At 36.1% G+C, this 26,473-nt stretch overlaps 1 protein-coding gene across 1 annotated transcript in view; it reads left to right on the top strand.

Annotated features, from left to right (window-relative positions):
* The window catches only part of DYNC2H1 (dynein cytoplasmic 2 heavy chain 1), a 406,508-nt gene that overhangs the window by 77,732 nt on the left and 302,303 nt on the right, over nucleotides 1–26,473 (top strand). The window contains exons 31-41 of the mRNA XM_055547490.1: nucleotides 1,329–1,479; nucleotides 3,232–3,437; nucleotides 4,744–4,926; nucleotides 5,511–5,693; nucleotides 7,742–7,965; nucleotides 8,352–8,467; nucleotides 9,754–9,953; nucleotides 10,741–11,005; nucleotides 12,770–12,977; nucleotides 17,316–17,445; nucleotides 20,948–21,103. Coding sequence (XP_055403465.1) covers nucleotides 1,329–1,479; nucleotides 3,232–3,437; nucleotides 4,744–4,926; nucleotides 5,511–5,693; nucleotides 7,742–7,965; nucleotides 8,352–8,467; nucleotides 9,754–9,953; nucleotides 10,741–11,005; nucleotides 12,770–12,977; nucleotides 17,316–17,445; nucleotides 20,948–21,103 — 2,022 coding nt within the window. The remainder of the gene's footprint in view (nucleotides 1–1,328; nucleotides 1,480–3,231; nucleotides 3,438–4,743; nucleotides 4,927–5,510; nucleotides 5,694–7,741; nucleotides 7,966–8,351; nucleotides 8,468–9,753; nucleotides 9,954–10,740; nucleotides 11,006–12,769; nucleotides 12,978–17,315; nucleotides 17,446–20,947; nucleotides 21,104–26,473) is intronic.

The raw sequence follows: 26,473 nt of genomic DNA, 5'->3' as shown, positions 1-26,473 counted from the left end.
ACATTTTCATATGAAAATTAAAGAGCAAAGTCTTTTCTTACAAAGTAAATTTGGATTTGTTTAAATACTTTCCAGTCCAATTCAGTCACTCAGTCATGTCTGACTTTGCGACCCCATGGACTGTAGCACGCCAGGCTTCCGTGTCCATCACCAGCTCCCAGAGCTTACTCAAACTCCTGTCCATTGAGTTGGTGATGCCATCCAACCATCTCATCCTCTGTTGTCCCCTTTTCCTCCTGCCTTCAATCTTTCGCAGCATCAGGGTCTTTTCTAGTGAGTCAGTCCTTCACATCAGATGGCCAAAGTAAATGCTTTACCATATACTTGATTAATTAAATGTTTTACCATATACTTGATTAAAGAAGCTGGTGAGTTTTGTACTACAAAGTATGAGAGATGACTTTGCCCTGGAAAGTTACTCATTGATTTTCTTTTTTGTTAAAGAACTTGATGTGGTACTTATATAATGTTCTGACTTAGAGCAAACAGCAGCTTAGCCTGCTATATTGTTTTAAAATGTCTATATAGATAATGAATTCGTCTGAGAAATAGAGGCATTTAATGATGTTTTCTGGATGCTAAAAGGTAAATATAAGAAAAAGACACTTTGTTCAGTAGTAATTGGTCAGTAGGTTTAGTGCTTTATATGATGATGGATGGTTCATGTCTTTAGTTTAAAGGAGGGTCCTTTTCCATCTAAGAACTGTATCAAAGTATTTTAAAATATGTTTTCAAAATCTGGTGTTTCAATGTATCATTTGCTTTATCAGTAACCTTGCTATATAGATTATATTACAGAAATCCTCTCAAACAGCATTAATATTTCATGTTTTATGTGAACATGAAGATGATCTATATTCAGTGTCTATTTATGGGGATTAGACTGAATGATTAATACAAATCTTGCTTTAAGATAAAATTGATATTTTGAAATTGTAGACTTCAGTGGTATACTGAGAGATTATTTTCAAATGCTACAAGATTACTGTTTTTATTAAATAGGATTAAATATTCTGATATCTTTGCTGGTTAACAGAAGCCATTTATGAAGAGAGTCATGGGAAGAAAGTACAAAGGCACTGAGGTTATAATAAGCTTAGTGGGTTCACAGTGAGAGATGATTTCTAAGAAGTAGGCTTCAGCTGCATCACACAGTGCTTTTCTTACAAATGTATTACTCTATTAATATTTGAGGTGCCAGTAAGACATTGACGTAGGGAGATCCAATATGTAATTGGAAATTTGGAAAGAGGTATCTTTCCTTACATTTATAAAATATTTCTAAATAAATTCACCTTTTAAAAATAATTTTTCTCTTTATTCATTAGATATTATGCTTGGCAGAACAGATTAAATTCACTGAAGATGTAGAAAATGCTATCAAAGATCATAGTCTTCATCAGATTGAAACACAGCTGGTAAATAAGTTAGAGCACTATACTAACATTGATACAAGTTCTGAGGATCCAGGGAATACTGGTATGGAAAAATGTTCCATTTTTTGCTGACTTTTGTTATTTGAAAATTTCTTTTAGTATTCTATCTTAATTTATCTATTGTGCTTTTGTCTGTCAATCAATCAATAATCTGTCTATTTTGGAGATTAATTTAGGAATTATAATATATACTTAACTTTTATATTGTACTTGGAATCAATAATTTATTATTTTTAATGGAATGTAGAAACCTTACCATTGTATAGATTTCTTTATCTTCCCCTTTTTATGTTGTTTTCAATATGTATAGATATTTATCTATATCTATATATTAGATATATGTTTATCTATGTGTATAGATATATAGACATTTATCTATATACATTGAAAACTCCATGAGAGTCTAACTTTTCCTTTAACCATCACCTGTATTTCAGAGGACCTGAGAATAGTTTATTGTACTATTACCATTTCTGTTGCCCATCCTTCATCTTGGTTTCTTCCGGTGTCGTTATCTTTGTTTGAAGAATTTCCTTTAGTGTTTCTTTTAGAGCATGTTTGCTGAACATGAATCTTACAGATTTCCTTCACTTGAGAATGTCTTCATTTCACCTTTATTATCTTTTCTGATGTGAGTTGGTTTTTTTTTTTGCTGTTTGTTTTTTTTCATGTTGAATGATTTCAGATTGTATCCTGGACATTTTGAATATTGCGTTACAATAATCTGAGTCTTATTTAAAGTTTTCGGATACTGTTGATATTTTTCTGTGAGAAGTGCTCTCGTTAGGTTCAGCCCCAAGATCCAGTCAGCCTTCTGTGGGCTGTGGGTCCCTCGTCTGTTCTGTCTGTGCTGTTCTTCAGATCGTCGGACCTTTCCCACATGTGTGCCGCCTAGTGGCCAGTCATCAAAGTCCGCTTTAATCTGCACCTCAGGCTGGGCTCAGTTCTCTCATGAAGAAGTTTCCGGGCGTCTCCCCAGGCTCCTCCCCCTCCGTGAACTCCCCCGGGTTCTGTTGTTCCCTCGGGCTGCCCCTTTGACTTCCGGTCAGAGAGCAGGGGCTCCATGCGCTCTCCCGCACACTTCCTGTGTCTTGAACCAGCTGATGGAGAGAAGAGAGAAAAGAGCAGTTTGGGTTAGTCTCCCTCTCTTCGGGTCATGACTTCTCTAATTTGAGAGGGCAGTTCTCTTCCTTCAGAGTTTTAGGCATTTCTGGGACTCAGCTTTCAGCGCTGTGGCTACGGGGAGACTCCATTTTTGCTTTTCTACTCGGAGGTAGAGGCCTTGTCCTTGAACTCTCTCTGGTCACACCATTATGGTTTCTGGCAACACTGAGTCCAGGTCCATGCATATAAGAGAGAAAAAAGGAAAAAGGTAAACTTACCACTGGTTTGGTTGTACTTCTGATTCTGCCCTTCCCCAATTTGCCTGATACTCTTTACTTTTGCAGAGTCCTCAATAGCTGTTTAATGCAGGTTGTCTGTGTTTTATACCTGCATTCAGAGGGAGAGCCAGGCTGAGTGTCCTTACTGCCTTGCAGAAGGAACCAGAACCCCTGTTTCACTGAATTTTTATACCTTAGTTTTTACACTCACAGTTCTTATTGGTGCATTTGACACTCTTTTGAGTTGCATGATGTATGTTACTGTACTGTTCAGATGGATTATGAAATTAAATGCACTAAGGAATCATATATATGTAAATTCACTAAGGAATCATTCATATATATACATATAAAATGTTAAAGTACATAAATCACAGGCTAACATTTTCACCAATTATTTTAATTGTATACAGAATCTGGCATTTTGGAGCTTAAACTTAAAGCACTTATTCTTGATATTATTCATAATATTGATGTGGTGAAGCAGTTAAACCAAGTGCAAATTCATACAACTGAAGACTGGGCTTGGAAAAAACAAGTTAGATTCTATATGAAAAATGATCACACATGTTATGTTCAAATGGTGGATTCTGAACTTCAGTATACTTATGAATACCAGGTATGCCTTGTGGCAGAAATGTTTAATTTTTCCAGTTAGAAATTATTTACTTTAAAGGAAATTTGCTATTGAATGAAAGAGTTATTTTAGTTTTAGTTGTAACTTTTAAGAGTTTTGTTTGTGTTATTGTCTTCTATTTCATCATAATTAGAAAGATGTTATATTGGAAAAATTCTGTTTACAAAAAAGTTAAAATAATGGCAGTGTTGTGCTGAATTCTCTAAATGTGCCATTTCTTGAAGTAGTATTTATTTATGTAGACTGAAATATATCTCTAATCCAAAGAAAAGTGAATATTAGGCAACCTCGGTAGAAACAATTTGGTTTGTGTCTCCTTTTACAAAGCCAAAATTAGTTAATATGTTAAAAAGTATGTTCGTTAAATATCTTCAGTTTGCAAGGTAAAATAATTTTAAAGTAAATAATGTGATCTATTCTCAAAGAATCCATCTGTATGCTCTTTGTCTTTTTCCATCATAGTGAATCAGGATATATTTGACATTTATGTTAATAAGCCTATGTCAGGAGAGTTGCCTGCTGGCTCTTTCAAAAAGGAAATGAATTTTGAGACCCAAATCTGTCCACTTAAATTAAGGAAAAAGCTCTATAAAATTCAATTTGAATTTGAATCTATTTTTTGACAATTATTTGATAATTTAAGATTATTAATTTCATAAGGAATTTTTCAAATTAATTATACTTTGAGATTTCCAAAGTAGTTCTGATTTGTGAAGACTGTAAGATTCAAGGAATTTAAAAATACAAAATAGAATGATTATTGTATGCAATTGTATTGAGTTGTATTGGAAAATGTGTAATTGTATACAGTTTTTGAATTTATCTGCCTTCGAGGTATATATTTGTGACATTATCAAGAACTTGATTGGGGGATATATACGTGTGTGTGTGTGTGTGTGTGTATGTGTGTATATATATATATATATACACACACACATATATACACGGCTGAGTCCCATCACTGTTCACCTGAAACTGTCACAATATTGTTAATTGGCTATACCCCAATACAAAATTTTTTGGTATTAAAAAACAAAAAAGAACTTGAGAGACTATATGGAAAACCTAACAGTTTATCAATTGAGGATAGAATAAAATGCATGCTTGAGAAATAACTAAGTTTAATTCCATTTTGTGCTTTAGAAAGTTTCTTTATTAAAGTATTTTTTTGTAAACAGCTTTAAACTTTTGTTGCCTTTTAGACTTTTAAACTAGAATCTCTCACTATATGATATTTGTAATGTTAAATAGAATATGAATGTTTGAAATTTATATTTCTCTTATATAGGGTAATGCTCCCAAGCTGGTTTATACTCCTCTGACGGACAAGTGCTATCTAACTCTCACTCAAGCCATGAAGATGGGACTTGGAGGAAATCCTTATGGTCCAGCTGGAACTGGAAAAACTGAATCAGTAAAGGCTTTAGGTGGACTTCTTGGAAGACAAGTTTTAGTTTTCAATTGTGATGAGGTAGAATAAATAATTGTCAAACTATGTAATAGTGTCTCAGATGTTTGAAATAGTTTTTACATATTTATATATTAGGAAATGCTATATTTTAAATCACTCTACTTCTGAAAATGAAATTTGTTTTGAGAAGTAAAATGGAGAGAGGTTGCATAGAGTATAGTCTAAAAACTTTTCTAAAGATAACTATTACAAGAAATAATTTTAGATAATTGAATGAAGATTTATGTTAGAGGGTAGAAAAACACTTTTTGTAAGGAGAATAGTAAAGATAGGAGGAGAAAATCTTAAATTCATTAAAAGTACCATTTTCAGAGCATTATGTGTAGGATTTATATTTTGACTTAAAGAATAACTAAAACAAAATCTTTAGTTCTTATGCTTTTCAGAATGCTTTCACATGAATTATTTTGTTTATTCCTTGAAACCACCCTAGTTTTTGAAAGAATAGCTATTTATTAATAAAGAACCAAAGAGGCATAGATGGGTGAAATGATCATCTTCTCACTAAATGATATAAAGTATTAGATTATTATTAGAGTTTTAAATTATGTTTAATGAATATAATTTTAATTGCTATTTTTAAGGGCATCGATGTGAAGTCAATGGGACGAATATTTGTTGGCTTGGTAAAGTGTGGGGCCTGGGGTTGTTTTGATGAATTCAATAGACTGGAAGAATCTGTACTGTCTGCAGTTTCTATGCAAATCCAGACAATTCAAGATGCTTTGAAGAATCATAGAACTGTGTGTGAGCTGCTTGGCAAGGAGGTATAGCTACATCAGAAATTTAAAGAATTAAAATATTTTATAAGACTTTGTGTTACCCATACTCAGGCAAATAGTCTATCTTCATTGCTTCTGGCACCCTTGTTTCTAATTTGTGACCAGTGTGTTAAACCTTTTTACCTGTGAATTGTCTCTGAATTTCTCACCTTTTTTTGGTCCCATTTCCACTATTCATTTTCAAACTTTCAGTATTGAATAATCCAGTTATAATAATATTTGCTAACATTTATCAAACACTCTATGCTGGCACTGTGCTTAATGCTTTCTTTGAGTTAGGTACCGTTATATTTTTTTCACTTTATGGATGAGAAAACTACATCTTGGTAAGTTAGCAGAAGTATTGGTGCTGGAAATTGAACTCAGGTGTGTCTAACTCTGAAATTCATGTTTTTAATCACTATTCTATATGAATCTTAATAAACATTTAGCTATTCTTCTGCTGCTTACTTCTCCACATAGGAAATATACATTCATGTCATTAGAATGTAAATTTAATTGTATATAAAATATAGATTTCTCTCTATATATGTAATGGTGAACACACTGGAAGTGGAAAGAACTGTGAAATTATCCTCTTCTCCATAATGACATTTTCACAATACAAGTTTTTCAGGGTAGGCCAAGTAGAACCAGTTCTAAATTTCTTGTAACTTCTGAGTTTACAGGAGTAAAATTTAAATGTTTAAACTCTTTCTTCACAAAGAAAAGAAACTATTAAGTTTTTATTTTTACTATCAAAATTTATTTTTTCCCTTGTTCATTTTTGTCATTTCCTCCTCTTAGAAAGAAAAATTGTCCTTTTTGCCAACCCAAGCTAAATTTTCCATCTATACTTTGGGATCTGCTTCCCAGGGACTTTCTCTTCAGTTATTCCTGTCCTCCTCCTTCCCATTTCTCATTGGCTTTAAACATAATCACATAATTTCCCTTCTAAATGATGTACAATATTATATATACTAATACTGAGGTATACTATTTAGTGTAATTAAAACATAAGCAAAGTGAAAGTGAAATTGCTCAGTTGTGTCCGACTCTCTATGACCCCATGGACTGTAGCCTACCAGTCTCCTCAGTCTGTGGAATTTTGCAGGCAAGAATACTGGAGTGAGTTGCCATTTCCTTCTCCAGGGGATCTTCCCGACCCAGGGATCGAACCCGGGTCTCCCGCATTGCAGGTAGACGCTTTACCATCTGAGCCACCAGGGAAGCCCAAAACATAAGCAAACCTTCCCTTAATTCATCTTTTCTTCCAGCATTCTCTTTTTCTTTTCTTTCCTTTATAGCCAGATTTTTTACTCTAGGTATTTCTGCTTCATTGTTGTTCATTCATTGTTTACATATTATAATTCTAATTTTCTATTCTTACTGCTTGGTTGAAAATACTCCCACTAGATACTCTCAAGATATTTTACTCTTCACTGTCATAGCATTTATTAACTATAATTGCTTGACTGTAGTATTCAATGGACTATAAACTCCAAAAGAGCATGAACTATTACTTTAATTCAGAATTGTGTTGTCTCTGTGTACTTAAGAAAGCACCTAACACAAGGAAGGCTTTTAGTAGACATAATATTGAATAAATGGACAGTCAAACTGGTTACCATCACTGAACTTTCAGCCTCAAAAAACTGATTATAAAGAATCTCTATAAAGTAGTATAGTTCCTAAGGATTTTATTATATGTTGAGTAGATGTTTAGCACCCTCAGTTCAGTTCAGTTCAGTCGCTCGGTCGTGTCCGACTCTGCGACCCCATGAATCGCAGCATGCCAGGCCTCCCTGTCCATCACCAACTCCCGGAGTTCACTCAGACTCACGTCCATCGAGTCAGTGATGCCATCCTGCCATCTCATCCTCTGTCGTCCCCTTCTCCTCCTGCCCGCAATCCCTCCCAGCATCAGTGGTTACTTTTTGCTAAGGTATAAGATGTGTGTGTAGAAATATGTCACAATAAAACTTCTATTGGCAATACATTTTGTAGTTACGGTTTCAAATACTTGATGCCTGTGTTTTAAATTAATATTTCAGGTAGAAATAAATTCTAATTCTGGAATCTTTATCACTATGAATCCTGCTGGAAAAGGCTATGGTGGAAGACAAAAACTGCCTGATAATCTTAAACAACTTTTTAGGCCAGTAGCCATGTCTCGTCCAGACAATGAGCTTATTGCAGAAGTTATTCTCTATTCAGAAGGCTTTAAAGATGCTAAAGTGTTGGGCAGAAAATTGGTAGCTATCTTCAATCTATCCAGGTGAGTTTTCGTGTTTTAAATTTTGAAATACTTTGTGTCTCCAATGATTGGTCATGGTTATGAATAACCATTTTCCACATTTGTCTAATTATATTGTACCTCTGGTATAGATAGGAAAGATTTTAGTTTGAATAACAAAAATGTCTGGCTCAAAAGTACTTGTTTTTAAATACTGTTGTTTTAATTTCACTTTTTTCCTGTAAAACATATTTAATGGAGTACTCTAGCTAAATGATATTTACTAAACTGAACTAAATTTCTGATTTACTAAACTAATTTTTTGATTTCTATGTGTTAGTAGTTGGATTCTGTATCTTTTAGTATGATAATAAAATGAATTTCTTATAGCTATTTGATGCTTTGTGATTTCTATGTCTTTACTTAAGGGAACTTTTGACACCTCAGCAACATTATGATTGGGGTTTGAGAGCTTTGAAAACAGTTCTGAGAGGAAGTGGAAATCTTCTTAGACAGATGAAGAAAACTAGTGTTAAAGAAAATGGTATGATTCATTATTTCAATTATAATCTCACTTTTTAAAATAAGTTTTAATCTAGTATAGTTTTAGATTTATATAAAAGGTATACATATAATATAGAGGGCTTCTGAATGTTATGCCCCTCCAGTTTCTCCTGTGTTAACATATTAGTGTGGTACATTTATTAATTCTAATGAACCAATGTTGATTCATTATTTTTTAATAAAGTCCATAATTTATCCAGATTTTTCATGATTTTTACTTAATGTCCCATCATAATTTTTAAACATGCATCAAATATTAAACATTTGCAGTATACAGAGGAATAGTCTAGTCCACTTGTTCTCAATCCTTAATGTGAATTAGAATCACCTAGAGGCTTGTTAGAACACAGATTTTTGGATCTTACCCTCAAAGTTCCTGATTTGGTAGGTCTGCAATAGTGTCTGAAAATTTATATAGTCTTAAAATAGGAACAGAAACCTTAGAAAAACATGGAGATTTTTTCTTTCAAGGAGATAGTATACCAAACAAAATTATTCTTTTAAAGAGATATTTTAAGATTTCAAAAAAATGCCTTTCAACCTAAGAATAATTTTAGATTTATTAAAGTTGCAAAGTTGGCATTTCCATTGTTTCATCTTACTTGTTGTTTAGTCGCAAAATCATGTCTGATTTTTTTATGACCCTGTGGACTGTAGCCCACCAGGCTCCTTTGTCCATGGAATTTTCCAGGCAAGAATACCAGAGTGGGTTGCCATTTCCTTCTTCAGGGGATCTTCCTGACCCATGGATTGAACCTGTGTCTCCTGCACTGGCAGGTGGATTACAGGCAGATCTTTACCACGATGCCCCCTTTACTGTGGTACATTTGTCAAAACTGAGAGACAAAGGCTGATACATGAGTATTAACTAAATTCCAGACTTCATTTGCATTTCACCTGTTTTATCACTGACATCCTCTTTCTGTTCCAAGATTGACTCCAGGGTGCCATGTTGCGTTATGTTGTCATGTCTCCTTGGTGTACTCTGCTCTGTGACAGTTTCTTAGTCTGTTTTTGTTTTTATTAATTAAAGTCTGGGTACCTGGAATTCAGATTTTATGGAAAAGTGTTCATAACTCAGTAATACTTGTTTTTCAGCAGTTAAAAGATAGTTGAGTAAGCTTGCTAATTAACATAATAGCATATACCATAAATGTTACTAAATTCTAGTACGTAAGTTAATTACTAATAATGCGTATCAAGGCACTTAAAAACTTTACAGTCATTGGATTCATAACTAGTTTTAAAATGAAACTTTTTTTCTAGTTAATGAAAGTCATATTGTGGTACAAGCACTGAGACTTAATACAATGTCAAAGTTTACATTTGCTGATTGCACTCGGTTTGATGCACTGATTAAAGATGTGTTTCCTGGGATTGATTTTAAAGAAGTAGAATATGATGAACTGAGTGCTGCACTAAAGCAAGTCTTTGAGGAGGCCAATTATGAAATCATATCCAATCAGGTAACTGTCAAGAATACTTCATAATATATTGATCCTTTCTCCTGGTTAATTTTTATTAACTATCTTTATCCTTTATTTTTTAGCTTATCTTTCATCTCTCAGTTTAAATCTTACTCACTCTTTGAAGCCTTCCCTAATTTTCATATCTAAATTAGATCCCCTTGCTGTGTGTTTTCTTTACCTTTGTAATATATACACTTTAATGTTCAATTGGATGATTAATATTGATTCTCTCCCACCAGATAGTTGTCTCCATGAAAAGTGGGATCCATGTCTTTTTTACTATTTTATTCCTAGTGCCTATAATGGAGTCTGGCACTAATATCAATAGATCCATCATATGTATTTTTGATAGTTGATTATGTATGATTTAAACTTTGACAGTATCTTAGGAGAACTTCACTTTAGTAGGTCTTTTTATGAAGCAAAAATGAATGTTCAAAATGAATATCTTTTCCTCAGGATTTTTTTTTTTGGAGAGAGGTTATAAATGAATGAATGAATTAGCAAAGTGAATAAAATATTGAATATATTTTGTTTGAATAAATGAGGGAAGACAACAGTGAACATTTGATAACTTGCTTCTTTTAAAGAAATATGAAATTAAAGATCATGTTGTGTGTTCAGATTTATTTCATAATTCTTTTATTTAAGGCTTTATCCTCCATTGAAGAAATAAAAGGTTTAATTTATAAGTTTGAAATAGAACAACTATTGCAGATTAAAAGTGAAGCTGTGTATGATTGTACATGGTAAATCATATATGAACATATTTCTTTTCTACTAGATCAAGAAGGCTTTAGAATTATATGAACAGTTACGCCAGAGGATGGGAGTTGTTATTGTTGGCCCAAGTGGTGCTGGAAAATCTACTCTTTGGAGAATGTTAAGGGCAGCACTTTGTAAAACTGGCAAAGTGGTAAAACAGTATACCATGAATCCCAAAGCTATGCCTAGACATCAGTTACTAGGCCATATTGACATGGATACAAGGGAATGGTCTGATGGTGTTTTGACAAATAGTGCTCGTCAAGTAGTTCGAGAACCTCAAGGTTGGTCTCTGTTGTGTGACTCATTTATTTATTTTTAGAGGATGTTAGAACTTGTCTGTAATTCTGTCTTTTTTGAGTCTTATACCTGACCATAACCTGCTGTATCGTGATCTACATTGATATTTTTCTTTGGAGGGTCCAAAGACATGTTATCGTTTTTATCTGTACTCTATAGCAAAACTTTTATTTAATAGAAACTCCCAAGTAATCTGGGTAAATTGTGGTTCATAACTAGATTAATCTATTGAATAAATATAATATCTTTGCTTAATTGATATTGTAATGCCTCATAAATAAGCAAATTGACAAATTTTATTTGGGATTAAAATTTGTGTGTGTACATGAACTTACCACTTTGAATACAGTGCTTTCAAGAATTTTGAAAATTTAAGACTTATGATAGTAGGCTTCTGGTCTAAATTTTTGGCTTGGTATTTAACAGAATTTTTAGTGGAAATCTAAGAAGACTCCCTACTTTTTGTTAGGTCACAATTTAACAACTTGCTCATTGCTTCTCCCCTTTGAAGTTACCCTTTTATATATAAAAGAGATTTGACAGTGGTGTATTTTTTACTTCTCATGTGGGACACTGAAATGTAGCTTTCTCATATTTTCTTAAAGCACTATTACATAGAAAGCATTCATACATTCTAATGACATGGTGGAAGACAAAATGTAAAGAATATCTCACAAGCTTGTGGAAATAGAAATACCTAGGTCTTGCTTAAAGCTCAACATTCAGAAAACTAAGATCATGGCATCCAGTCCCATCACTTCATGGCAAATAGATGGGGAAACAGTGGAAACAGTGTCAGACTTTATTTTGGGGGGCTCCAAAATCACTGCAGATGGTGATTGCAGCCATGAAATTAAAAGATGCTTATTCTTGCAAGGAAAGTTACGACCAACCTAGATAGCATATTGAAAAGCAGAGACATTACTTTGCCAACAAAGGTCTGTCTAGTTAAGGCTATGGTTTTTCCAGTGGTCGTGTATGGATGTGAGAGTTGGACTATAAAGAAAGCTGAGTGCTGAAGAATTGATGCTTTTGAACTGTGGTGTTGGAGAAGACTCTTGAGAGTCCCTTAGACTGCAAGGAGATCCAACCAGTCCATCCTAAAGGATATCAGTCCTGGGTGTTCATTGGAAGGACTGATGTTGAAACTGAAACTCCAATACTTTGGCCACCTGATGCGAAGAGCCGACTCATTTGAAAAGACCCTGATGCTGGAAAAGTTGGAGGGCAGGAGGAGAAGGGGATGACAGAGGATGAGATGGTTGGAGGGCATCACTGACTCAATGGATATGGGTTTGGGTGAACTCCGGGAGTTGGTGATGGACAGGGAGGCCTGGTGTGCTGTGGTTCATAGGGTCGCAAAGAGTCGGACACAACTGAGCGACTGAACTGAACTGAAGGTCTTGCAAACCATGTTTTCTTTTATTGAGATTTCAGTTCTGTATGTTCATTAAATAAACATTTCAGTTAAACTTCAGTTCAGTTCAGTCACTCAGCCTTTACCATGGAGTATATCATTGGGTCTTCGTCCAGCTGAGCCAGGATTGCCTATGGCTTCTCCACACATTTGTAGTATAAATTCACATGAAAAACTTCAACTTGTTCAACTTTTTGTTCTTTATATTTGGCTTCAGAAATATAATATGAAAATTGCTTCTAAAGAATAATAGATAATTATTTTATTCTTTATTTTTAAATATTATTCTCCTCACGTTTATTTTGCTGTCTACGTTTTTGTTTGAAAATAGATGTTAGCTCATGGATAATCTGTGATGGTGATATTGATCCTGAATGGATAGAATCTCTGAATTCTGTTCTGGATGATAATCGATTACTCACCATGCCCAGTGGAGAAAGGATTCAGTTTGGCCAAAATGTTAACTTCTTATTTGAAACTCACGATTTAAGTTGTGCCTCACCAGCTACAATATCTAGAATGGGAATGATCTTTCTTAGGTAAGTGCGTTTGCATACATTGTGTTAGAATATTTTCAATTATTATTTTGGTTTCATAGCGAAGTGACATAAGTGATACATGAGTAATATGTGAGTATTTGTTTTTTTTCATTGTTTATTAACTTCTTTGTTACATTTTTATTCATTCAGAGTTCCTGTTTATTTAGTTGAATTATTTCAGCAGTATAGTGGTATCACAGGAGAAGGACATGGCAACCCACTCCAGTATTCTTGCCTAGAGAATCCTATGCACAGAGGAGCCTGGTGGGCTGCTGTCCATAGGGTTGCACAGAGTTGGACACGACTAAAGCCACTTAGCATGCATGCATGCATTGGAGAAGGAAATGGCAACCCACTCCAGTGTTTTTGCCTGGAGACTCCCAGGGACGGAGGAGCCTGGTGGGCTGCCGTCTCTGGGTTCACGCAGGGTTGGACACGACTGAAGCGACTTAGCAGCAGCAGCAGTAGTGGTATCACAATTACTAAATAATTATTTTTTGTTTGCATAAATGAAACAGCAAGTATTAATATTTGTTTTTTCTTTTTTCTATAACTTTTCTTTAAATATTATGAATGAGTTCAGAGAAGTGAACATACTACTTATAAGCTGGAGGTTAATAATTTAAAGCTGAGTAGCAATATTTTAATCATAGAATTTTAGATTTATAGACTTTTACATTTATAGACTTTTAGAGTCGGACATGACTGAAGTGACTTAGCAGCAGCAGCAGAGCTAACCTAGGTTTAAATAGGTTAAAGATGTAATAGGATAAAGGAGTGCATCAGCAGCCATAAGTACCACAGCCTCAACAACCTGGAGAAGGACATGATGTTGTTGTGCCAGAACCAGCAGACCTTCAGCTGGCAGGACGTCCTGATATATGAAGACCCCATCATCTGGTGGTCGGTCTTCAGCAGCACACAGCACAAAATTGAGAAGCAGGACGATGCTACACAGGAGGAGAGCGACGAGGAGGAGAGGGGGAGGGCGGTGAGGAAGGCTGGGTTGGAGTCCCTCTCCGTCAAGGTGAAGACCAAGCTCACCCAGAGAGAAGGCCCAGGACCGGCTCAAGGCGGGCTGGAGGTGGCCAAGCTGTGGGTCCAGGGCCAGGTTGAGACGGTGTAGCCCTTAGCAGTAGCAGATAGCAGCAGATGTTTTCAGACTTGGGATAAAACTGTGTAAACAAAAATCTGTATTTATATGACAGAGAAGGTGTAGGACTGTTTGTGCCTGGCCCTGTTCTGGCATTAGTAGTATTTGTAAACAACATTAAGTGTTTAAAAAGAGAAAGAAAAAGTGAATTGGGGAACACGCAACACCTGTTTTTTATTTTCTTTCCCTGGCAGAACTGTGTGGCTGCGGTTTGGAATCACTGTGGTTTAAGCTGTGGATGCGTGTGTGTAGCTGTCAACTCCTCGTACTGTGTTTTATTGAACAAGTTTAAATAGGGCCTATTAAATGGCCTGATCTTTCATTTTAGAAATTGGAAACCTCTTTATTTAATATTTCATTTCTTCTTGAGTGTATTTGGAAGAGACTTGAAGAGCAAAAATAAACTAATTTTATATTTCATCAACAGTAGTAAACATAGTGGCATATTTGAGCCAATTTCATTTCCCAAAATGAATTATTAAAAAGTTTACTTTTTGAATTTATGTTTTAGAATTTGATATTTATCAGTCTACAATGTTCTACTCTTTTAGAATCATTTGAAATGACTTTTGTTATCAAATTGATCCAGAATATTTCCAAAATTATTTAATTGCTTACTTCTTTGATAATATTGTAGGAAGAATTTATATTAAACTAGCCACAAACTCCCAATTAACATTTTGAGGTATTAATTATTATTTTTTTAATTTAAATTTATTTATTTTAATTAGAGGCTAATTACTTTACAATATTGTATTGGTTTTGCCATACATCAGCGTGAACCCACCATGGGTGTACACGTGTTCCCAATCAATAATATGGCATTGAGTTTATAGCTTTTGTAGCAGTATCTCACACAGTTTATCTCATTTATTCATGTGTTCTCATAATCCTGTGAGAAAAATAGGATAAAGGAAAGCTTATCATTAAATTTTAAAATATTTATTGAATGCCTGTTACATGTATGGTTCGAATTTAGGCATTTTAAGAGAGTCAGCAAGAAAGGAGTAAAACTAACAATTATGAAGGGCTTGTATTTTTGTAGGGCTTATTTTTATAGAGCATATGTCTACATAGAGGAGATAGATAAATATACCAGCAATTATAAGCGAGAATGTTAATGTAATAAAGGTTAAGTAGAATGCCATTTGGAGAAGGCAATGGCATCCCACTCCAGTACTCTTGCCTGGAAAATCCCATGGATGCAGGAGCCTGGTAGGCTGCAGTCCATGAGGTCGCTAGGAGTCGGACACGACTGAGCGACTTGTCTTTCACTTTTCACTTTCATGCATATTGGAGAAGGAAATGGCAACCCACTCCAGTGTTCTTGCCTGGAGAATCCCGGGGATGGGGGAGCCTGGTGGGCTGCCATCTATGGGGTTGCACAGAGTCAGACACAACTGAAGCAACTTAGCAGCAGCAGCAGCAGCAGAATGCCATTGCTTTTTATCAGAAAAAAGACTCGTTGCTGTAGATGATTTGAAAATTGTTGGTGAACCAGATATTGTTTGTGAGAGACATAATGAGTATTTATGAGTTCATGTAAAACACAAATACTTGTTATTTTTAGTTTATTTTTGATTAACTTTGATTTTTAGGTTTTATTCATTTCTTCAGCAGATATTTTGCACTTGCTCTGCAGTAGGCCAAATGAGGACCTTTTAATAATGAAAGAGGATGCCATTTATTATGCTGGGATAACTGATATAAATCAAGATTGTCTTAGGCAAACCAAGACATGTAGTTGCCATAGGTACTAAGGAGATGCTGTTGACAACAATAGTTGTCCCTAGTAGCTCAGTTGGTAAAGAATTGGCCTGCAGTGCAGGAGACCTGGGTTTGGTCCAGAGTCAGGAAGATCCCCTGGAGAAGGAAATGGCAAACCACTCCAGTATTCTTGCCTGGAAAATCCCATGGACAGAGGAACCTGGCGGGCTACAGTCCATGGTTTGCAAGAGTCAGACACGACTTAGCCACTAAACCACCATTGACAACAAAGACTTCATGCTGAAAAGAGTTTAGCAGCTTTCCTTTGTCTGTTTTGAGTGTATCGAATGTATTTTACATATTTACCTTTGATCTTTTATTTCTTTTCCTTATTAAACTGGATAGAAATGTGGGAAGAGAAATTCAAGGACTCAGTATTTATTCGTGTTACTGTGAAACACTGGTAGAGGACAGGAGAAATGACAGAATTGTGGGCCCTTGTAACTTCTAAAATTATTAGTCTATAAGTTGTTTTTACTATAATTTTTATAAATGTGTAACATGTAATTTGGAGACGGCAATGGCACCCCACTCCAGTACTCTTGCCTGGAAAATCCCATGGACAGAGGAGCCCGGTAGGCTGCAGTCCATGGGGTCCCTAAGAGTCGGACACGACTGAGCAACTTCACTTTCACTTTTCACTTTTCATGCATTGGAGAAGGAAATGGCAACCCACTCCAGTGTTCTTGCCTGGAGAATCCCAGGGACGGGGGAGCCTGGTGGGCTGCCGTCTATGGGGTTGCACAGTTAGACACAACTGAAGCGACTTAGCAGCAGCAGCAACATGTAATTTTGAATAAGATGTCAATATTATGTATAATTTCAAACATTGGGTGTTACTCAAATAATTAAGTGCTTTGCTAAAAAAATTAGATTTTACTTTAGCGTGATTTTCAAGTTTCAGTAGTGGCATGGAATTTAGGTGGTCAGCTTTTTTGGAGATAGAGAAAAACAAAAAGTATTTTTAAAGATCTGCATTAAGATGCAGTGCAGCTTGTCTAATGTGCATTTGAATCACCTAGGGATATTGTTAAAGCAAAGATTTTGCTTCATTAGGTCTGGAATGGTACTTGGGATTCTGTAGACCCCACTTTGGGTAGGAATGGTTTAGACCACTTTGTGGCTAACTTGTGGATGTGTAATTCTTCTTTAATTTATACTTACAATGATAGAGGTGAGGTTTATTTGGTTTGTTTTATAGAAAATGACATTATATATGTACACACACTTATTTGTGCTTATATAAGTAGAAGTAGTGTATACACACATACGTATACAAAAGTAACTAAAATGAACTCTTGTATACTAGCAGATAGAGTGCATATGTAGAATAATGTTTATTGGAGCAGAAATTTATTTTGAAAGTAAATTTATGATTTACTCCTAAATAATTTTTAATGTTTGTTAATATGTTTCAGTGATGAAGAGACAGATCTTAATTCTCTGATAAAATCTTGGTTGAGGAATCAGCCTCCTACATATAGGAATAATCTTGAAAACTGGATTGGGGATTATTTTGAAAAGGCATTACAATGGGTTCTAAAACAGGTAAGATAATTATAATATTCATAATTATTTAGGCAAAAAGTATAATGACTGACTGTTGCTTACATTTAACCACCTTTTAGTAGCGTTCTGACAGAATGTGGGGGTGTAGTGAAGGGTAGGTGTCTTCACTGCTCTCCCACTGTATTTCATGGTATAACTTTTATTGTGTTAAGTCTTAAAATACTTTAATTCTTCCATCCATGATACCTTGCAACACTTAACCTAAAAATCTTGAAAACTGGAATGCCATTTGACGTTTTACTAGCAAAATGATCTTTCTGCCCCATTTTACTATGTCAACAAATACTGCCTATATATCATGCTAAATATAATGACAGTATTAAAGTAGAGAAACATGATGAATTATTTATAATATTATTGAAACATTTGTTTATTTAGCAAAAATTTATTGCTTACCAAATAGATGCCCTTGATGAAACTTTGCCAGGTGAACATTAATAGGACAGTCCCTTTCACTGAGAAGGGTTTGTGTCACAGAGGAAACTGACATGGAAAAAGATAATCACAATATAACAGGATAAAGAGAGAATTGCTGCCTTCCAGGAGAGTTTTAAAGGAAATGACATACAATTTTGAATTTGAAGCATGAATAGAAGTTTAGCATGCAAAGAAGACAATATTCATGTTCTTACAGGATCTTTTCAGATTTTGATTTCTCTCATGTCATTGCTTGTATAAAAAAATAAACATAAAAATAGAGAAAATAAATAGCAATGAGTCTTTTTTAAAGGTGATTGTGAACTTAATTTAGAGGTTGATACTTCAGGGTTGGGCAAATCATATAGAGAAATGGCAATTTCACTTTAGTTTTCTAAACTTTTTTCTTTTCTGACTTTGTAAAGATGAATGGTGGAGGACTAGGGATTTGGGCGAAATGACACAAATGAGATAGGTTTCCCTGGAGACTTGAGGGAAGAGCCCTCCCCCCAGGCCTCAGTCTGCCTGAGCTGTCGGCCTCCTTGTGCTTCTGCAGCAGTGTACTATGTCTTTCAGCTAGAATTGCTTTCATGCAACTGCAAGCACCTTGAGGGCAAAGATTAAGCCTGGTGTACTCCTTATTGTATCCCCAGAAGCGAAGTTTGGTAATAACAGCATGGTGAATAAGAGTATACGAGCTTGCGACTTCCCTGACAGTCCAGTGGTTGGGATTTCACCTTCTAGTGCAAGGGGTGTACTCTTGATTCCTGCTTGGGAAGCCAAGTAAGATCCCCCATGCCTCATGGCCGAAAAACCAAAAAACATGAAACAGAAGCAATATTTTAACAAATTCAATAAAGACATTTTTAATGGTCCACATCAAAAAAAAAACACAACTTAGAAAAATGAACATATGAGCTTAAATAACTGATACCTATGTTTGTAACACCTTTTCAGTAGGTGTGTTGTTATTTTGTGAGTATAAAACATACAAACCTAATCATGCTTTCCAGTGCAGATGCCTTGAAGTCCTCAGCTTGCATGCTGTTAGGTGTTAGAATGAGAGATGTAGCACTGCATAGACTATATTGACTCTTTGACTCTCCCCTATTTGGGATTTGTGACTACAGACATGATGACAGAATAATATTTTTAAACCGTAGAGTGATACCAAAGATTTAGTTAGAAAATAAACTGATTCTATTCTCAGGTCCTTGTTCTTGTTTGAGATTTTATGTGTTGAGTGTTCCTTCTTTCTTTATTCTGTGCTTTGTTTACCATGTTCAGATTCTGAGAGATACACCATAATGAATGCTCTAGTCAAGTGTTGATTTTATTTATAAGTAGAGCTTTACTTTCTTATATTTAGCAGATTAGACAATCTAGAGGAAAATATGTCGGTTTCCTTTGCCTTTATCTTGCCTTTAAAGCTTAGAACTCAGTATGGCCTAAGCTGCTGGATTTCTATCCATCTCCTTCTGTTTTTCCCCCTTTTCCCCTCCTATTTCTGTTCTTTGAAAATTATTTATTATGCAGGCAGAGAGATTTTTTAAAATGTAAATTTAGTCATTTTATTCTCTTAAAGTTTAAAGGCACTGAAGATATAATTTGCACTCCTTATCATGGCCTATGCAATTCCACATACTCTGGCCCTTGCCTGCCTCTCTGTCTTGAATCACTCTGCCTTTGATTGTTCAGGAATATGCTTCTTTTAATTCCTTAAGTGTGCCCGTTGCTTACCATTGCATATGCTGAGTTCTCTGTATGCCAGATAGGTCTCACTTTTCAAATGTTAGCAATTGTCATCTTCCTTAAGGACACCTTGAGTCCTCAAGCTGAGTTATCCTTTCTCAAAACACTCTCTTTTTCTGCTCTATAGCTTCTACCCCAGTGAATTAACCATTTCCACAGTTAGACTTCTGGAGAAGAAAATGGCAACCCATTCCAGTATTCTTGCCTGGAAAATCCCATGGACAGAGGAGCCTGGAAGATTACAGTCTATGGGGTTGCAAAGAGTTGGACATGACAGAAGCGACTTAATATAGCATAGTATGTCAGTTAGAGTTGACTTCCGTTAAAACAAGCTGCTGCTAAGTCACTTCAGTCGTGTCTGACTCTGTGTGACCCCATAGACGGCAGCCCACCAGGCTCTCCTGTCCCTGGGATTCTCCAGGCAGGAACACTGGAGTGGGTTGCCGTTTCCTTCTTCAATGCATGAAAGTGAAAAGTGAAAGGGAAGTCGCTCAGTTGTGTCTGACTCTTGGCGACCCCATGGACTGCAGCCCACCAGGCTCCTCCATCCATGGGATTTTCCAGGTAAGAGTACTGGAGTGGGGTGCCATCGCCTTCTCTAATTAAAACAAGTGCTCTGTTTAATTCTCCCTTTTAAAAAAAGCTACCTAGCACTACATACAGATTCTAACTATAACTGGTTTTCCCTGTTAACTACATAGGGCCCCAGAGGCCCACGGATCTTAATAATCTATACCACCTGAGTCCAGAAGTTTCATTTTAAAATTCTGTATAGAGGAAAAGCTCCAAATTGTTTTTAAGCCTGCCTTTACTAACGTTTTTTGGTCCAGAACCATTAATCTAGCCTTTGCCTCTAGCTTCTTTTTTAAAAAATTAGTTAATTTATTTTTATTTTTGGCTGTGCTGTGTGTTGCTGTGTATGGGCTTTTTCTAGTTGTGGTGAGCAGGGGCTACTCTCTAGTTGAGGTGTCTAGCTACTTTTTTAATTATCAAGAGGAAATGAGGAACTGTTATATTTAGACTGATGTTCATTGATTTACCTTTTTAAAAAATTTTTTTCAGGTTTAAGAAGTAAACAAGTTGTGTATCTATTTGAGGACTCATACTTATGGCTAGAAATACACAATTGTATTTTTATTATTACTTTTTATTTTCAATGTTTATGTATAAGTTGAAATCTAAACTTTCTACAACTTGAGTAGTGGGATAAATTTAAATATGATCCTTAAAAGATGAGTAAACAATCTGTGTATGGTGCTAATTTACTTGTTAATATTTTCCCTTTGTTTGTAATATGGATTTTAATCAACAGAATGACTATGTGGTAGAAACAAGTTTGGTTGGAACTGTGATGAATGGATTGTCACATCTACATGGATGCAGAGATCATGATCAATTTATTATTAATCTCATAAGGGGTCTTGGTGGAAATCTGAACTTGAAGTCACGTCTGGAATTCACCAAAGAGGTAGTACACATTTAAAGCCTGTGTTTAGTCAACATTTTTTGTTAATTTTCATTGACCCTGGGTGTGTTGCATGCATGCGTTCTAATAAGTCGCTTCAATCGTGTCTGACTCTGTGCAACCCGATGGGGGTGTTCTGCCAGGCTCCTCTGTCCATAGGATTCTCCAGCCAAGAGTACTGGAGTGGGTTGCCATGACCTCCTCCAGGGGATCTTCTCAACCCAGGAATCGAACCTGCGTCTCTTACCTCTACCTGCCTTGGCAGGTGGGTTCTTTACTACTAGTGCCACCTGGGAAGACCTGGGTATAGCATTTTGAAGTTATGCATTTAATACAATAACAATACATTTATATTTGGCTTCCCTGGTGACTCAATGGTAAACAAACTGCCTGCCAATGCAGGAGAAGCTAGTTGGATCCCTGGATTGGGAAGAACCTCTGGTGAAGGAAATGGAAACCCACTCCAGTATTCTTGCTGGGGAAATCCTGTGGACAGAGGAGCCTAGTGGGCTACAGTCCATGGAGTCTCAGAAGAGTCAGATATGACTTAGTGACTAAACGACAGTATTATAGTGAAATGGTTCTTCAGAGGGATGTTAAATGTGACTAAATGAGATGATCAATGTAAAGTGCATTTGGAAACAAGTAATAAACAGCAACATTGGCTGCTGTACTTGTCTTTAAAAGTAGACTAATTTTCAGCCTTGATAGGAGTGGAGTTTGAGGGAGGATGGATATATCTATATATATGGCTGAATCATTTCACTGTTCACCTGAAACCATCACAGAATTGTTAATTGGCTATACCCCAATATAAAATAAAAAGTTAAAAAAAAGTGGACCAATTTGAGTTCATAGGAAGGACTCTTTTTTTTTTTTTTGAGAAAGAGAATTAAAAATTATGAAGCAAAAATACTATATTATTATATTATTTGATTCTCTTAAACCACTGTTTAATAAGATTAAGTGGTGGGATTCTTTCTCAAAAGAAATTATACTTAGAAGCACAATATTTAATAAAACAGAACAAACTGACATGCTCCAGGTAGAGTAGGAAGCTTCTAAGTCTTTCTCTCTTACTGCCACTATCACTTCTGAGAAACCTCAAAGGAGTCTCTAGCTCTCTGACTGCATATTTTGAAATCTGCTGCTTCCACATTTGCACTTTGGCCTGTCAAATGTGAATAAAGTTATAGATTGAGAAGGCTCAGACTCTGTTTTTTATGGACTTCTCAGGTGATTCAGTGATAGAGAATCTGCCTGCCAATGCAGGAGATATGGGAGATGAGGGTTCCATCCCTGAATGAGGAAGATCCCCTGGAGGAGGAAAGGGCAACCCACTCCAGTATTTCTTCCTGAAAAATCCCACAGAGGAGCCTGGTGGGCCACAGTGCATGGGGTTGCAAACAGTCAGACACAACCACCACTGAGCGTGCATGAATACATTTATATATAGATTTTCTTTGAATTATGATGGGATTACAGCCAGATAAACTCATCATAAGTTGAAAACATCCTAAGTTTAAAATGCATTTACCTCCTCTAACCTATCAAATATCATGACTTAATACAGTCTGTCTCAAAGTGCTCAGAATGTTAGCCTACTGTTGGGCAAAATCATCTAACACAAAGTTTACTTTATAATAAAGTGTTGAATAGTGTGTAATTTCTCAACTACTATGCAGAAAGTGAAAGACAGTGTGGTTTTAAGTATATCAGTTGTTTACCCTGGTGATTGTGTGGCTGCCTATGAGCTGCAGTTTGCTTCCACTCACTGCTGCTGCCCAGCATCACAGGACGGTATCATACCACATATCACTAGTCTAGGAAAAGATCAAAATTCAAAATATGGTTTTTACTGAATGCATATCACTTTTTCCCTGTTGTAAACATGGAAAATCATAAGTAAAGTCATTGTAAGTTGGGGACCATCTGTATAAGTACATAGGTACATATATATTTATTTTCTTCTTTGAACTAGTTTATGGTATTTTATGGTGTTATTAACATTTTATACAATAATTGGGGGTGGTGTCTGGTGAGCAGCTCCCTTGAGTATGTGGCAGTGGAGGGAGGTTGGTATCCTGGACAGAAGTGGAACTTTCATACACCCTGCCCTGTACGTCTTTTCCACTTGGCCGTCTCTTCCTGGATTATGTCCTTGATCATAAACCACCAGTCCGGAGCTGAGGAATCCAAGTCTGGCTGCCAGGAGAAATCCAGAAGAGCCCAAGCATGTCAGACCTTCCTGTAGCCAGCCACACACACACCTCAAACCCTGAGGAAGTGAGTGAGGATCAGCGGGAAGAAGACAGCCAGCCAGAGACCAAGCTCTGAGCCTTAAGAGTGGGAGCACTGACTCCAAGACCTAGACTACCAGAGAACTCCTAACCCTAGGGAGTATCAAATATTAAGAATTCCCACAAAGGAAACTACTTGAATATAAGACCAACCACCAGTAACACCCTGTGCAAACAAAAACAAGACAAAATTACAAGTCCAGTCATCAGCAGACAAGATTACCACCACACTCAGCCCTGCCCATCAGAGGGAAAAAAACAAACTCAGCACAAATCTCACTGTATAATGAAGCATACACAAACCACCGGACCAACCTAAGGAGGGCAGAAACCAAAAGGAAGAAAGAATTGAACTTTGAAACCTGGGAAAAGGAGACCTCGAACACAATAAGTTTAAAAAAAAAGAATACATTTGACTACTGGAAAGATCATAGCTTTGACTAGGTGGACCTTTGTTAGCAAAGTAATGTTTCTGCTTTTTAATATGCTGTTTAGACTGGCCATAGCTTTTCTTTCAAGGTTACAGCAAAAGCAGTTCTAAGAGGGAAGGTTATAGCAATACAATCCTAACTCAAGAAACAAGAGAAACATTGAATAGTCAGTCTAACCTTATGCCTAAAACCACTGGAAAAAAGGACAAAAAATGGCCAAAATTAGCAGAAGGAAAAAAATCATAAATATCAGAGCGAAAAAAGAAATGAAAGAAACAATAGTAAAGATTAATAAAACTAAAAGCTGGTTCTTTGAGAGGATAAACAAAATTGACAAACCTTTAGCTAGACTCTTCCAGAAAAAAAGAAGAATTAAATCAACATAATTAGAAATGAAAAAGAGGTTACAATAGACAATGCAGAAATACAAAGGAATATAAGAGACTATTATGAACAACTATATGGCAATAAAATGGATAACCTGGAAGAAATGGATAGATTCTTAGAAAAATTCAATCTTTCCAGACTGAACCAGGAAGAAATGGGAACTATGAACAACCCAATTACAAGCACTGAAATTGAAGTTGTGATCAAATATCTCTCAAAAAACAAAAGTCGAGGACCAAATGGCTTCACAGGTGAATTCCTTAAAATATTTAGAGAAGAGCTAATGACTATCCTTATAAAATTCTTTCAAAAAATTGCAGAGGAAAGAACACTTCCGAACTCATTCTATGAGGCCACCATCACCCTGATACCCAAACCAGGCAAAGAGAAAACTACAGGCCAATATCACTGATGAACATAGATGCAAAAACCCTCAACAAAATTTTTGAAAACAGAATTCAACAACATATTAAAAAGCTCATACACCATGATCAAGTTGAGTTTATTTCAGGGATGTGAGGATTCTTCAATATATACAAATCAATCCATGTGATACAACATATTAACAAATTGAATGATAAAACCATATAATAATCTCAGTTCAGTTTAGTTCAGTTCCTCAGTCGTGTCCAACTCTTTGTGACCCGTGGACTGCATGCAGCATGCTGGGCTTCCCTGTCCATCACTAACTTCCGGAGTTTACTCAAATTCATGTCCATTGGGTCAGTGATACCATCCAACCATCTCATCCTCTGTGCTCCCCTCCTCCTCCTGCCTTCCATCTTTCCCAACATCAGGGTCTTTTCTAATGAGTCAGTTCTTCGCATCAGGTGGCCAAAGTGATGGAGTTTCAACTTCAGCATCGGCCCTTCCAATGGAATATTCAGGACTGATTGCCTTTTGGATGGACTGGCTGGATCTCCTTGCTGTCCAAGTGACTATCAAGAGTCTTCCAACACCACCATTGATGTTCAAAAGCATCAGTTCTTCAGCACTCAGCTTTCTTTATAGTCCAGCTCTCATGTCCATAGTGACTACTGGAAAAACCATAGCTTTGACTAGACGGACGTTTGAGGGCAGAGTAATAATATCTCTGCTTTATAATATGCTGTCTTGATTGGTCATAACTTTTCTTGCAAGGAGTAAGCGTCTTTTAATTTCCCGGCTGCAGTCACCATCTGCAGTGATTTTGGAGCTCAAGAAAATAAAGTCTGTTGCTGTTTCCATTGTTTCCCCATCTATTTGTCATGAAGTGATGGGACCAAATGCTGTGATCTTAATTTTCTGAATGTTGAGTTTTAAGCCAACTTTTTCACTCTCTTTCACTTTCATCAAGAGGCTCTTTAGTTCTTCTTTGGTTTCTGCCATAAGGGTCATGTCATCTGCATATCTGAGGTTAATGATACTTTTCCAGGCAATATTGATTCCAGCTTGTGCTTAATCTCAATAGATACAGAAAAAGCCTTTGACACAAATCAGCACGCATTTATGATTAAAACTCTTCCAAAAATGGGCATAGAATGAACCTACCTCAACATAGTAAAGACCATATATTATAAGCCCACTGCAAACATTATTCTCAATGGTGAAAACCTGAAAGCATTTCCCCTAAGATCAGGAACAAGACAAGGTTGTCCATTGTTACCACTGTTACTCAACATGTTTTTGGAAGTCCTAGCTACAGCAGTCAGAGAAGAAAAATAAAATGAATCCAGATCAGAAAAGAAGTAAAGCTGTCACTGTTTGCAGATGACATGATACTATACATATAGGGATATAGGGATATAGTGAAGTTGCTCAGTCGTGTCCGACTCTTTGTGACCCCATGGACGGTAGCCTACCAGGCTCCTCTGTCCATGGGATTTTCCAGGAAGTAGTCCTGGAGTGGATTGCCATTTCCTTCTCCAGGGGATCTTCCCAACCCAGGGATCAAACCTGGGTCTCCTGCATTGTAGACAGACGGTTTATCATCTGAGCCACCAGGGAAGTCGATAGCCCTAAATATACTATCAGAAAATGCTAGATCTAATCAGTGAATTTAGCAGAGTCACATGATACAAAATCTATACACAGAAATCACTTGCATTCCTATATACTAACAATGAATAATCAGAAAGGGAGATTAAGGAATCAATCCCAGTCACCATTGCAACAAAAAGAATAGAATATCTAGGAATTAACTGAACCAAGGAGACAAAAGAATATATACAGAAAATTACAAGACACTGATGAAAGAAATCAAGGATGACGTAATC

Source organism: Bubalus kerabau, chromosome 15 (genome assembly GCF_029407905.1).
Source record: "Bubalus kerabau isolate K-KA32 ecotype Philippines breed swamp buffalo chromosome 15, PCC_UOA_SB_1v2, whole genome shotgun sequence".
NCBI classification, from domain to species: domain Eukaryota; kingdom Metazoa; phylum Chordata; class Mammalia; order Artiodactyla; family Bovidae; genus Bubalus; species Bubalus kerabau.
This window is presented reverse-complemented; position numbering and strand designations above follow the sequence as displayed.